At 42.5% G+C, this 12320-nt stretch overlaps 1 protein-coding gene across 4 annotated transcripts in view; it reads left to right on the top strand.

Annotated features, from left to right (window-relative positions):
* Window positions 1-1931: 1931 nt before the first annotated feature.
* Window positions 1932-12320, top strand: part of hipk2 (homeodomain interacting protein kinase 2) — a 74093-nt gene continuing 63704 nt past the window's right edge. For 2 of the 4 annotated variants that reach the window (XM_031283358.2, XM_031283356.2), the window contains exon 1: window positions 1932-2293. In XM_031283358.2, coding sequence (XP_031139218.1) covers window positions 2275-2293 — 19 coding nt within the window. In that variant the 5' untranslated portion in view covers window positions 1932-2274. The remainder of the gene's footprint in view (window positions 2294-12320) is intronic. The other 2 variants (XM_031283357.2, XM_031283355.2) reach the window with 1 other exon arrangement.

Raw genomic sequence — 12320 nt, 5'->3', positions numbered from 1 at the left:
AATTAGATCAACTGTGTCACCACATTAAGTTTAAGATTTTTAGGAAACATATAAGAGGGGAAGGATATGTCTCACTGCTCCATTTTGCCATTTTTATAATTGGACTAAAAGGCCCAAGGGAGGAACAATAGCTACAACATTTATTTGGTCATACGCAGTAAATCTGATGTTTCTGAACAGATTTGCAGGAAACAGGACATTTATTTGTATCATTTCTCTATTTCAGGATTTTCAAACTTGCTTTTTGTCCTGTGGGGGGCCCCGTAGTGTGCCTTTAAGCCACACACTCTTCCTTGCGAGAACGACTGGCACCTGCTCTTTACCTGCTGTAAAACCACCAATTCAGAAGCATAAGTTAGCATTTTTCCTGCTTAAGCCTCAATCATTTTTTCAAAGATGCTATAAAATTATGATCATAAAACAAAGTAATGAGAAGAATACTATACACACTGTACCATATTGTAAAACAGTTTAGGATTAATAAAGGGCCTAAACATATTGTTATGTTTGTTTTTTTATACTGTATTTCAGTATATTCTCAATCTTTAATTATGCTGCCACATTGGTCCAATGTTGTTATCTGTTGTTGTCTTACATGCTCAGCATACTCTTGGTCAGTAGGTCCCTTTAGGAACATTCTAGTGGCTTTTGTTGAGGAAGTATCATAAATAAACAATGCACTGCTGATGGGAGATTTGCATTACTTGGGTGTTTTTAATGCCAAACAATACAGGTCTACTCTGCACACACCCTACGGGCCTCTAAGACACCATGTTATGTCCTATGGCTTAAAACAAGCACAATGCCTGCTGAAGATGGAACATCACTGGTCATTTTTTCACAGTACGACAATGTAACTTTGTGATCATTATTTTGTCCTACAATGTTGAGATCAAAGCCCTTCTGAGACATGTAGAGCTTTCACATTTATCTTTAGCTGAGTGTAGGCTACTTTGGTAGGCTGTAAGGTGAAACAGCTCTGCTCTAATGCACTGCTATATTAACAACCGCCCACATGTCTATATCGACGTGTTTGATTTAGAGGTTTGGTGTGCATATTGCTGTGAGTGCATTTTAGGCTCGCTGGTAAATGACAGATTACTCACATTTGTGTGAGCCTATGTAATCCGATTCCGCTCCAGTTGATTCTGTGCAAACCTCATGTCGTCACACTGTAGCCTACTGTAGGAGCGCTTCAGCCTCACGCAGGCATGACCAAACACCCGCAGAATCATCCAACCCAGATGCACTTTGCACGGCTATGTCGACAGCTGTTTGACAACAGCGGAACAGTCATCATGTCCAAATAACTAAACCATTTAACAATAAGTAGCCTGTTGATTTCTATACTTATACATATTTTTCTGAATGTATTATTATAAAAATGAATTATTATTATTATTATTATTATTATTATTATTACCATCAGTAGGTTATCATATAGCCTAATTGTCAGTGTGCACTTCCAACACAATATATTAGCAATAGCCAATATTTAAAGTAAGTATTACACATTCCATATCAAAAAGGAGCAGGGAGAAGAAAACCCTTATTATCTTTGTATTTTTTTTAATGTTTTTATATCAAATTTTATTCTACTTTAGCATTTAGTTTTAAATCTTGTTCTAATGTATTTCTTCGCCTTATGCAAAGCCCTTTGATCTGCCTCTGTGTCATAGAAATAAACTACGGCTGACACTCTAATGCTCTCTTAATTCTTCACTTTCTTCCCGTTTGTTGTTTATTATTCAAATGTGTATTCACGACATTCTTATGGAAATGATAACGATGATATGATTCTTATTTGCATTCCAGTCAATTTGTTTTGGACCCCCCCCCCAAGAGAGTGATGCGATATCTCCTCGTCGCCTCCATCGACTCGCTCGACACTCGACTCGCTCACTGTACGCCAAACTCGCTGCGCTCTGACCAATGCAACTTTTGCAGAGACTCCTCTCTCACTCCACAGACATGTCGCACAATAGCTGAAGTAAACCTGTCACCGCGGCTCATCATCCGAGCCTCCAGTAAGACACCGCCGGTGGGATTTGACTCGCACAGCCTCTCCTCTGTCGCTCCGCTCGCATCGGACCCTACGTTTTGAAAACGCCTGGATATGAATTATGAGCATTTTCCTCACTAATGAACTGGGCCAGTAATGCAGGAGACCGCGGCGACTCTCTCATCAGTGTTTCAAGATGGCAGATTTTCATTGAGTTTTGAACAGAAATCTCGCTTTATTTTTTGCCATGAATAACAGAAACCCTTGCACCGATGGCCCCTGTATACGAAGGTAAGATGCTTTTGGAAATGTTTTTTTTTTTTCTCTCCCTGTGCGGAGCTCTTTCACTGTCCGAGCCTACTGGATCAAATGTGATACGACTGAATTGTAGCCGATACGGAGAGAGAGAGAGGTGCGTTGCACCCTTTCCTCTTTCAGTAAAAAAAAAAAAAAAAAAATCATTTAACGTATGCTATATTCACATTATATTAGGCTACCTAAACCTACTTCAAAAATCCCTGCAGTACTGTGCATTAGTGCCGGAGTCCCAGTTAAATAATAGGAGTAAATACTCAGCTACCAGTCTGAGCTGGGTCCGTTAAAATAGCGCTGATAAAGCAACAAAACCCTCCCGAATAAGGTCAAACACAGCATATGTTTCACAAACAGTAGTCCGCATGTTGTGAATGTTATGTTTTGTCCTCATGTTTGTTCCTGGTACACATTATATAGGCTAGAAGGAATGAAAGAAGGTCGGAGACCGATCCGTGCGAGTCTCGCCTGTATTCGCTCTCATTTTTCTTTTCTTCATTTTTTTTTTTCACACCAATCTTAACAGACTTTAAGATCTGTCATTGCCTCTGTGAATTGATCCAAATTTTTCTTCCGGGAAACCAAAGGCAAGCTTTTAAATACAGCGTATATTCGCGATCGCTGCAGCATTGTGGCTGTGACTAATCCAATTGAGAGAATGCTACCCCGTATGCTTCTCTGAATTGTTTTCTTCTGTCATACAGGTTTTAAAAAATATATTCTAAGAGAGTCATTCACACACAAACAATGTGCGTGCTTTGCAATGTCGTTGCAAGGTGGGTTATAAATGGTAAACAGTGCAAGCGGCCCATTATAATCCGTGCATGATCTGGGCTCTGTGAATGGTACAGCAACTACACCAATAATAGCTACCATGAGGTTAAATGGTATGATAAAACAGAGCCATTAGTATAATAAGATTGCATGTCATTTGATGTTAGATGTTGCTTTAATTCCGCTGTAGTAATGTACCATTCAGATGTAGTATAGGCTACTTACTGTAGCCTGTAGAGATGCTTTTCTGACATAGCCTACAATAAGACAGTTAACCTCTAACACTATTCCCAAAGGAAACACAGGTTTACATGCTGATCAAAAGCTTATGCAAACTGAATAGTAGCACAAAGCAAATGATGACCCTTGATGTTTCCAATATTTGTTTTTTGAGCAGCCTTATGTTTGATATCTTCTTGTCTACTCTGTAGTCCCTCTGCTGGTGTTAAAGGGAACCCCTTCTCTTCTATTCAAAACTACCATTGAGAAAAAGAACTATTGGAAAGTAATACTACATATTTTAAAGTGGCATTGTAGAAATATCACAAGCAAAAGTGGGTTCTAATAGGAAAGTTTTGGTTATGTAATAGGCTGCTAAAGAAGACACCATTATCATGAACAACAATAAGGTTGCTACCAACTCCTCACTAAGTGCTGTTATGTCGCTAGAGGAATATTGTAGTGATTTTTCATTAGGGGCGTTGAAGCTTACAGGCATAGCCCGAGACGACGGCGTTTCAACATGAAAAGGAAAGTTGAAATGAGACTCCTATGCAAAAGGTAATTAGTGTAAATTACATTCCCCGGCTTTTTCCTGCGCTGCGGCGAAGGAGGAGAAGAGAAGAGAAAGAGGCGACAGGGGGAATTAATTACCTTGCCTGTCCTCCTCAGTGTTAGAGAGGCCTGTAATGTAGAGCAGTCATGGAAATGACCGAGGTCTCCGGTGGAAAAAAAAGGTCTGGGGGGCCCTTCACGTACACTGAGACTGGCTACTATGGTGATTACTCACCCTTGGCTACAGGGCAACTAATAACTTCAATCCATATGATTAAATACTAGGCTACTTCCTTTGATAGTTTAAAATTAAACTCGTAGAGGATTTCTTAAGTTTGCTTTCACATTCATAATCACTAATTAAGGATTATTTGTTTAACCACCCTGGAGATTTTCAGGAATGTCAAGTCGTTATTGTTGTGTCCACGTTGCTTTGTTGCTTTTTTCTACGTTTTTTTTTAAAAAATGTTTTCCTTTGGTCCTTCTTGGCCCGGACAGAAGGCCATCGGGCGGTCCTGCTGGCAGGCAGGGCAGCGGTCTGATCACCCAGGGAGCCTGCTCTCATAACCCAAACTGACACCTTGATGGATGTCTGATGAACGGAGCAAGTCCAGCCGCCCCCGGCTGTGGAAAAGCTAATATTCACACACCGCCAAACCCTGCCTGCCCTCTTCTCTAGATATTGGTGTTGTGGTGTGCTCATGCCTGCATATGCATTTGTCTCTATCTGCGTAAGCGCCCGCACACATGTGCTGTCACCCATTTGTAGGGCAGGCTTTGCGAGATGATTAGACAGCTGCTGCAGAGCTGGGCAACTTCATTTGCAGATCTGCATCTCACAGGTCTACCAGTACTATTCCAGAGAGGATTCATTCATTCACGCCTGGAAAAATGGACAGAGTATGACTCAGAGGCTGATGATGATAGTGGTGACAGGCGCTGCAGCATCGCAGGCAGATTAATGTTTTATCCATCCACACGGCCATTATGTGTTAATGCCGACTTTGTATTACCTCGTGGTTTCCAGGTATGGGGAATGCACAGTGCCCTCGTTTGAGGGGATGTTACTCCTCTGAGGACAGAAGGACAGACTTTCTCAGATACTGCACTCAACTCTGTCTCTGTCTCCCTTTCTCTTCCCCTCACGCTTGCTTGGACCCGCTTGATTGATATCTTCCTCACAGGCCACGACCCAGACTTAGACTCCAAGGTTGCAGCTTTTTAAACTTTGATTAGAATAGCAGGAAGAACCCTGGGGGCCTTTGGGGGGGGGGCAGGGCAGGGCCGCACCCTGTGGCAGAGTCGGGGGAACCGAGGAGGGTCTCTCTTCCTGACTGTTATTACAATCAGGGTGGTGTGTTTATCTTTTCACTGTCCACTGCGGATAAAGAGAAAGGCCTGGGGAGAGAGGATAGCTCAACAGTTAGAAAGAGATGGGCTGATAGTTAAATAGTTCACGGGAAACAACAGTCTTCACTCTGCAAATCCTTGTAGGTGCCATTGTCAATGTTTATCTCTTGTTTTTTAACTGTCACTCAGCGGTTTGTTGACCTGATGCATTACCTCATGACTTGTTTGGAAGGGTGATGAAAATGGATAAGCTGTCTTTACAAGTATCCCTTTTGCATTATTCAACTCTTCTTATCTGAAAAGGAAAAGAAATCCAGTGTTCGGGGATCCTTTGTGCTATTGATTTGTTGAAGCATTTAGTAGAAGAAGCTGAGGCTTTGGAGGGAGATAGAATGTGAGTTTTGTGTGAAATGAGGTGTGTGTGTGTGTGTGTGTGTGTGTGTGTGTGTGTGTGTGTATGTGTAGCTCTCAGTTGAAGACAAGGCAATATGGGAGCTCTCTGATGTGCTGAAATAGTTCACAGGTGTGATCTGAGGGTTTTGGAAACAGATGAGTCTGAACAGAAATGACAGGTTAGTAGAGGTCAGTCAGACACAGGAGGCCCAGCCTTGAGCAGAATACTTCAGGCTATTTCAACAGGCTCAACTTTTCATATACTCTTTTCAGCAAATTTCTCTGGAGTAAAACTGCCTGCAGTACTCCAGCACATCATTCTTATGGGTCTTTCTTTCTTTTTTTTAACATTGGAGGAAATTCAATTGAGATGCAAGGGGACTTTGCAATTCTCATTTTCTCTTCAGTCAATAAGCCTCCTGTTTTAGTGCTTCTGCCATATGTTTCAGACGTCTCTCGGAAACAGCTCTGAAAGCCGGGCTCCAAGGTCCTTGAAGCGGGAGACCACATCAATTGCTGACATTAGTTGTTTTTTATCGAAGGGGAAGGGGGAGGCTGGCTGTGATGGAGCCTCGACCCTGTCGACTGCTTACACAAGGCATTTCCGTGTTGGTTGTCATGCATGTGTGAAGGCCCTTTTTTCCCTGCACTGTTGTTTCACACTGTGTATGGGGTGTCAGCTTGTGTGGAACAGCTGTCCCTGGCTCTGCCTAGCAGTGCAACGACTCCAGGCTCTGATAAGGAGGAAAGTAGTGTAGCAGCAGGCATCTTAAACGTTAAGTTACTTTCTGGTCTGTAATATAAACATCTATATGGATTTAAGTTGCAAATATGAGATATCTGCATTGAACAACTTGATAAAACACACCACATGACCCTTGATTAATGGACTTAGCACATACAACCCACAGTTTTTTAATTCTTTGAAAGCTGACTGTGTCATTTATTCTCTAAATGGATAAGGTAGCATTTTGGAGACAATTTTTCTTGCTCTTAGTGGGGTGCCACATATTCACCTCCTTGTATTTGAGGATCAGCGTGAGAGACGAAAAAAGATGAATGTCCCTCTTAAATCTAGATAACTTCCTCTTGCTAAAAGTAATGGAATAGCCGCTCTACAGCGAGGAGGAGAGATTCTCCGCACCTTATGACAAGTCCATTGCTTTGATCTGCTCTGAAAGCCACGGTTCAAACAAAGTTGCACATTTTACTGCTTCTCAACCCAGCGCAGAGTAAATGAGGCCTTTGTTAACTTGGGCCTGCTAAGAAATAATTACAGAGAGATTCCTTTAGCATAAAGGGCACTTACTTACTTACTATTACTATACTTTTTTCAAAATCTATATTTAAGTGAATAATATTGCACAGTGCAGCATGAGCATGTTCTACATTTTACACGCATGCCATATATTGCATGCACTTTACAATCATTATTCGCCAATGACCCTTCCAATTCCCACCCCCACCCACCCCATGCTTCCCTGCCCCACCCCCACACCTATCTTTTATCTGTCCTTCCATCCCGTTTGTTGATAAGCCGAGAGGCCATTGGCCAGCACACATGGTGCCCATGTGACACTTCAGCAACAGCCTGACGGCCAGATTGGAAGCCCCTGTGTGTGTGTGTGTGTGTATGTGTGTGTGTGTGTGTGTATGTGTGTGTGTGTGTGTGTGTGTGTGTGTGTGTGTGTGTGTGTGTGTGTGTAATTGGAGGCTGGTTTGAGAAGAGATCTAACTACTGTAGCTTTTTGTTCTCCCTAATCATGACCCCCATCCAAAAGCCCTCAGAATCCCCCGTCGCTTCCCGCCTCACTCAGTCCCCCCCCCTGGCTTGTCTTATTGCCATCACTAACCCCCCCAAACCAAACCACCAGCTTGTTTGTGGCACACATTGTCCCAGGTCCTAATCCTATTGTTTGTAATAATGTCCACCCCCCACCCCCCCCACCCCGATGTCAGATGGACTGGTACGGGAGGGGGGCTCTCATACCAGTCCATTTGACATCGCACTCTCTGGAAGAGAGCTGCCGCTGCTGGCTGTATTTATCATCGGCTAATTTGGCCTTTCAACTTGACACGTCACATTGCACATGCACATGCGAAGCTGGTAAAAAAAAAAAAAAGAAAGTTGAACAAAGCCTTGAATGTGGTGCAAAGACAACAGATGATGTAAGGTACTACAGTGGGATGGCGAAGGCAACTACTACACTCACAGCCACTTCATCTAAACAAAAGATCCTAACCGTCTCTTCATATTACACGAAGTGCGGAGTGAGAAATGGTTTGCGGTTTTTAATCAAGCCTTTCATAACCTCCACACGCTTCCTCTTCTTCCGAGTGAAGGAGACAGTGTGTGTTGGGGTGGGGGGGGTGGTGTGGGCGGGGGATAGAGAAGGAGAGGGGGACTGTTTACAGACAGATATTGAAATGAGCAGCGAAGGATTGAATTACACAGTAAGATTAGGGCACTGAGGTGTTTTCTTGAGGTTTTTCTCATATTCATTGACACAGACACAGCTATGGGCTCTGCCATGTCCAGCCAACCACTCCTGGCTCTGGCCCCTCTCTGTCATGGAAGGGAAGTGGAGCGATAGGTGGCTGCTGGCGGCCCCTTCACAGATGGCTGCAGGTACAGCGCTACGCTTGGCTGATAGCCAAAGGGACTTCAAAGCTCAGACGAGCGCTCAAGCCCATTTCTGTCCAGAGCCAGGAGGCAAGACGGCAATAGACGAGGACCGAGGTAGTCAAAAGAGTCAACAGGCATGGAAATGAGCAGCTTTAGCCCTTTTCCTTTTTCATCCGCTTGCTATTTGTGCAATATTTGCTCTCATGTTCTTTCTCACATACAATCCTACTCCACTTCTCATCTTATTCAAATTATTTTTTTTCCCCCTTCTTTTTCTACATGCTGTGTGATTATTCTATTAGCCCAAAAGCAGTTGTGATGACACATCCCCACGCTATCCAGAAATGGAAATAAAATGTGGCGGCCACTATTACAGCGAAGCGTCCCTCCCTCTCAAGTGATGTCTTTTTTTTCTTAATTTGGTTCAGACCAGGGATTCTCTTAGGAATCCTGTATTCCCTGTGAAAAAAATCAAGTTACACGTCACTCAGAGGTTTTAAGAATTATAATCATGAAATGTAGTAAAATGGTCTCTATATCTATTTGATATTCACATATGGGAAGAAAATGATTTCTTCGTTACCAATGAAACCTGGAAACCAAGCTTTTATGAGCTTTTAAGGGATCAAGTAGAGAGAAAGAGAGAGAGAAATAGATGTTAAAAAGTAATTGATTCAATTAGTCTATCCTGTGGCTCCTCTGATACCACTGCAGTACTGACACGAGAAAACGCTGAATGTCCTAACTGTAAAATATATTTTCTCACAGCGGCCTAAAGATCTTTTGAAGACATTTAGTAACATTCAGTTGCAGCATAAGTGCATGATTATGGTTGTTTAATGGCAGTTTGAAGCTTTTTAATTCATAAATGCAATATTTAGGATCTTCAGGAATGTTTGAAGACAGTTTCAACAAAGGCTTTCTTCAGCCATTTTATTTAAGTAGATTTATGGTAGATGTATGCACTGTTATTATAGGTATATATTTTATTCTGAAAGTTCCGACAAAGTGCCTTCTTCAGTCGTTTTATTTAAGTATTTATAGTAGAAGCATACACTGTTATTATAGGAATATATTGCGTCGTTTTATCTTAGTAGAGTGGAAGCATGCACTCTTTGCTTAGCTTTGAAGAACTTTAGTGCTCACAAAACAGAAACAATAGTGACATTTATTGCTGAAAATGTTCCTCATACACTCCTTGTATAAGTATGGCCTACATTATTATAAAATTTAAGTATGCATTCATGGGAAACTTAACTAAACAGAATTCAGGAAGCAATAGCGGTGCCCTTTCATGTTTCTGGGTCCAAGTGTGTTGCAGCCTAAAAAACAGGCTACACACCTTTTTAGATCCACTCCGCATTTCAAAGCCTCAGGCACCATCATGGCCAGCCAGCAGCTCCGCCTGGCAGCCTTTTGAACTGACCCCTCCATTCAGCCTGAGAGACAGAGAGCGAGAGGGAGAATGGCAGAGAGACAGGGAGTGACAGAGATTGAAAAAAGGAAGGCAGAAAATGGAGGGAGTGAGGCAGTGGAGCCAGGGTGGAGAGATGAATACCCTCTTGTGGGGGCCCATGGGCCTCAGGGGCACTGCCAGAGGTCAGGGGAGCTTGGGGTGGGGGGGGGGTTTAGCGGTTGGTGTGGGGGTCAGTTGTCTAAGAGGGATTTTGTGGTGTTGGGGGTCGTAGATCTCACCCCTCGTCTCCTTTAACCTGTCTACTCCTTACATCTTGGACCCCTGACAGAGCCCAGCAGCTGCTAACACACACAAACATGCTTCCACCTCTCCATCAATTTTAAAGAAGCTGGCCCAGAAAAAGGCCGAAAGTTGACCTTTAGCTGTGGACCTGTTCTCTTTTCTTTACACCTCCAGAGCGGTCCAGGCCCATTTTTTTTTTTTTTACCTCATTAGGGAGACATGAGACAACGTGTTAGGAGGAGTTCTGCATTCATACACATTAAACATAAAGACATTTGGCACAAACATGGCAGCATCAAGTGGCATCCATTTCAGTAACATGAACCTCATTCAGATCCTTTCAACATTTGAATAGCCTGGACAAAAAATACCCACAGCTAGGCTAACACACTACTAGCATTTCTATCTTTATTCACAGTAAAGCATCTTATAGTATGATGAATTATTATTTACTGGCTTCCCACAGGTCATCCTTTCCATATGTTAAAATCCCTCTCAGCTACTACTCAGCTGGGAGTTTAGAAACAGCTCAGACCACAGGAACATACCTAAACTTGCAAATTTGTACAGTAGTGGGTTTTGTTTCCTGTAATTTGCTAAACAAAGTTTGTCATAATGGTTAAAAATAACAACAACTTCTCTTCTCCTTTTGAAGGTGTTAACCTTTTATGCAAGCAAATTCAAATGTGTATTTCTCATACGCTCAATGTGTGGGTGTTAAACTGATGGTCAGAATAGCCATTTCCTGCCTGGCTTTGGCTGCTATTTGCGACTGCGAGGACACTGTAAATATAATCGGCTAAGGCCGTGATTTTCACGCTGAATCAGACGCAGAGGGCTGAGTTGGCTAGCCATATTTAATACCTCAGCTCTGTGGCCAAAAAGACTCAACAGCCATGTTTACGACACACTGTCAGTTGGATTAAGGACACATATGGTATGTGAGTATGTGAGTATGTGTGCTATAATCTTTTAAAAGCTGTTTGAATACATAGCACGGTGGGTGTACGTTGTCAAAGAAAAGACAGACAGAATGAGAGAAGCTACAGAAAGAGAGAAGGTTAAAAGGAAGATGATGAAGAGAGATTAGGAGATTAAAATAACAACAAAAAAAGTTATCAAGAATGTATATGGATGAGTCACCTGCAGTATGAAAGCAAGGAGTGCATGTTGAGGCATTTTAGAGGGAGGAAAAAAAGGCATCTGTAGTCTAAATTAGTCTGATCTGTGGCCTTAATAGGCCCCAAGCAGCAGCTTCACACACCCCGCTGAAATACCACACACTGTTGTCGCCTGGGGAGGCATGTGCACCATCTCCAGCTTGTATTTGATAGCACTGGGAGGCGGAGTATACTGGGGGAGACAGGGGAGCAGAAGGCCAACCGCATGTGGGGGTTATAAAGAGCTCTGATGTGAAATGGATAGAAGTTGCCCGTTTCTTCCTCCGTCTGCTATCTCTGAGGCAGTTAAAAGTGGGCTTCATGCACCAGCATCAGCGCTAATCATTATCAAACACATGGACTCGCCTGTGTGTCACATCTTGTCATTCAAGAACACCCTGCGCCATCCTGGTTTCAAGCTGACGACTTGCACGTAACTGAGAGCTGAAAGTAACAGCCAGGCATTGGTAGTTTGTTTTAGCAGCTGTGCATAAAACAAACAAGAAAAAAAAAATCTGTGGGGAATTATTCATGAATATCTTTTCCTAGCAACACATTCCTCTATTTTTTTTTTTTTTAAACTAGACATCCCTATCAGTTTGGAAATACAGGACGTGGTGGCCCTGCCTGTGTGTGATTGGTCCCCAGGTGCCTTGGCAGGTTGGACTGGTTCCTCTGTTGTCGGGGTTCATCGCATGGTTTTGAAGGGGTGGGGCATCAGATTAGTCCCTCTGTTTGTATGTGTGTGTTTGGGTAGTGGTTTCATGCATGTTGTTACTACACAGTTAAGATGTGCTAAGACACACACACACACACACACACACACACACACACCCTAAAGTGGAGTCTCAGAAATAGAAATACAGAGATCATAGACTGTAGAAATATGGCAGAGATGCATGTCTCTGGGTACATGCCTACTAACTGACGACTGCGACTGTCTCCGTCTTTGCCTTCTTTGCCTTTCTTACTTTGCACTCCAAATCAATAGTTTACCAACTGCAAATAGTACTCCAAAAATGTAGTGAAGAGTGAAGACTATTAACTCACTTAACACTTTAGATTTGATAACCATATTAGTGGGGTTAATACAAATCTGACCCTCACAAACTGAATACCTGTTTGGAATATATAAGGCAACCCACGTGTAATTAACTAGGGATCACACAAAATGAAAATCATGGTGGATTATTATTTATATTTGAATTCCTTTGTTCCATTTTTTTTCTC

The sequence above is a fragment of the Sander lucioperca genome, chromosome 7 (genome assembly GCF_008315115.2).
Source record: "Sander lucioperca isolate FBNREF2018 chromosome 7, SLUC_FBN_1.2, whole genome shotgun sequence".
Classification (NCBI taxonomy): Eukaryota; Metazoa; Chordata; class Actinopteri; order Perciformes; family Percidae; genus Sander; species Sander lucioperca.
Note: the sequence above shows the minus strand (reverse complement) of the source record. Positions and strands in the feature narration are given on the sequence as shown.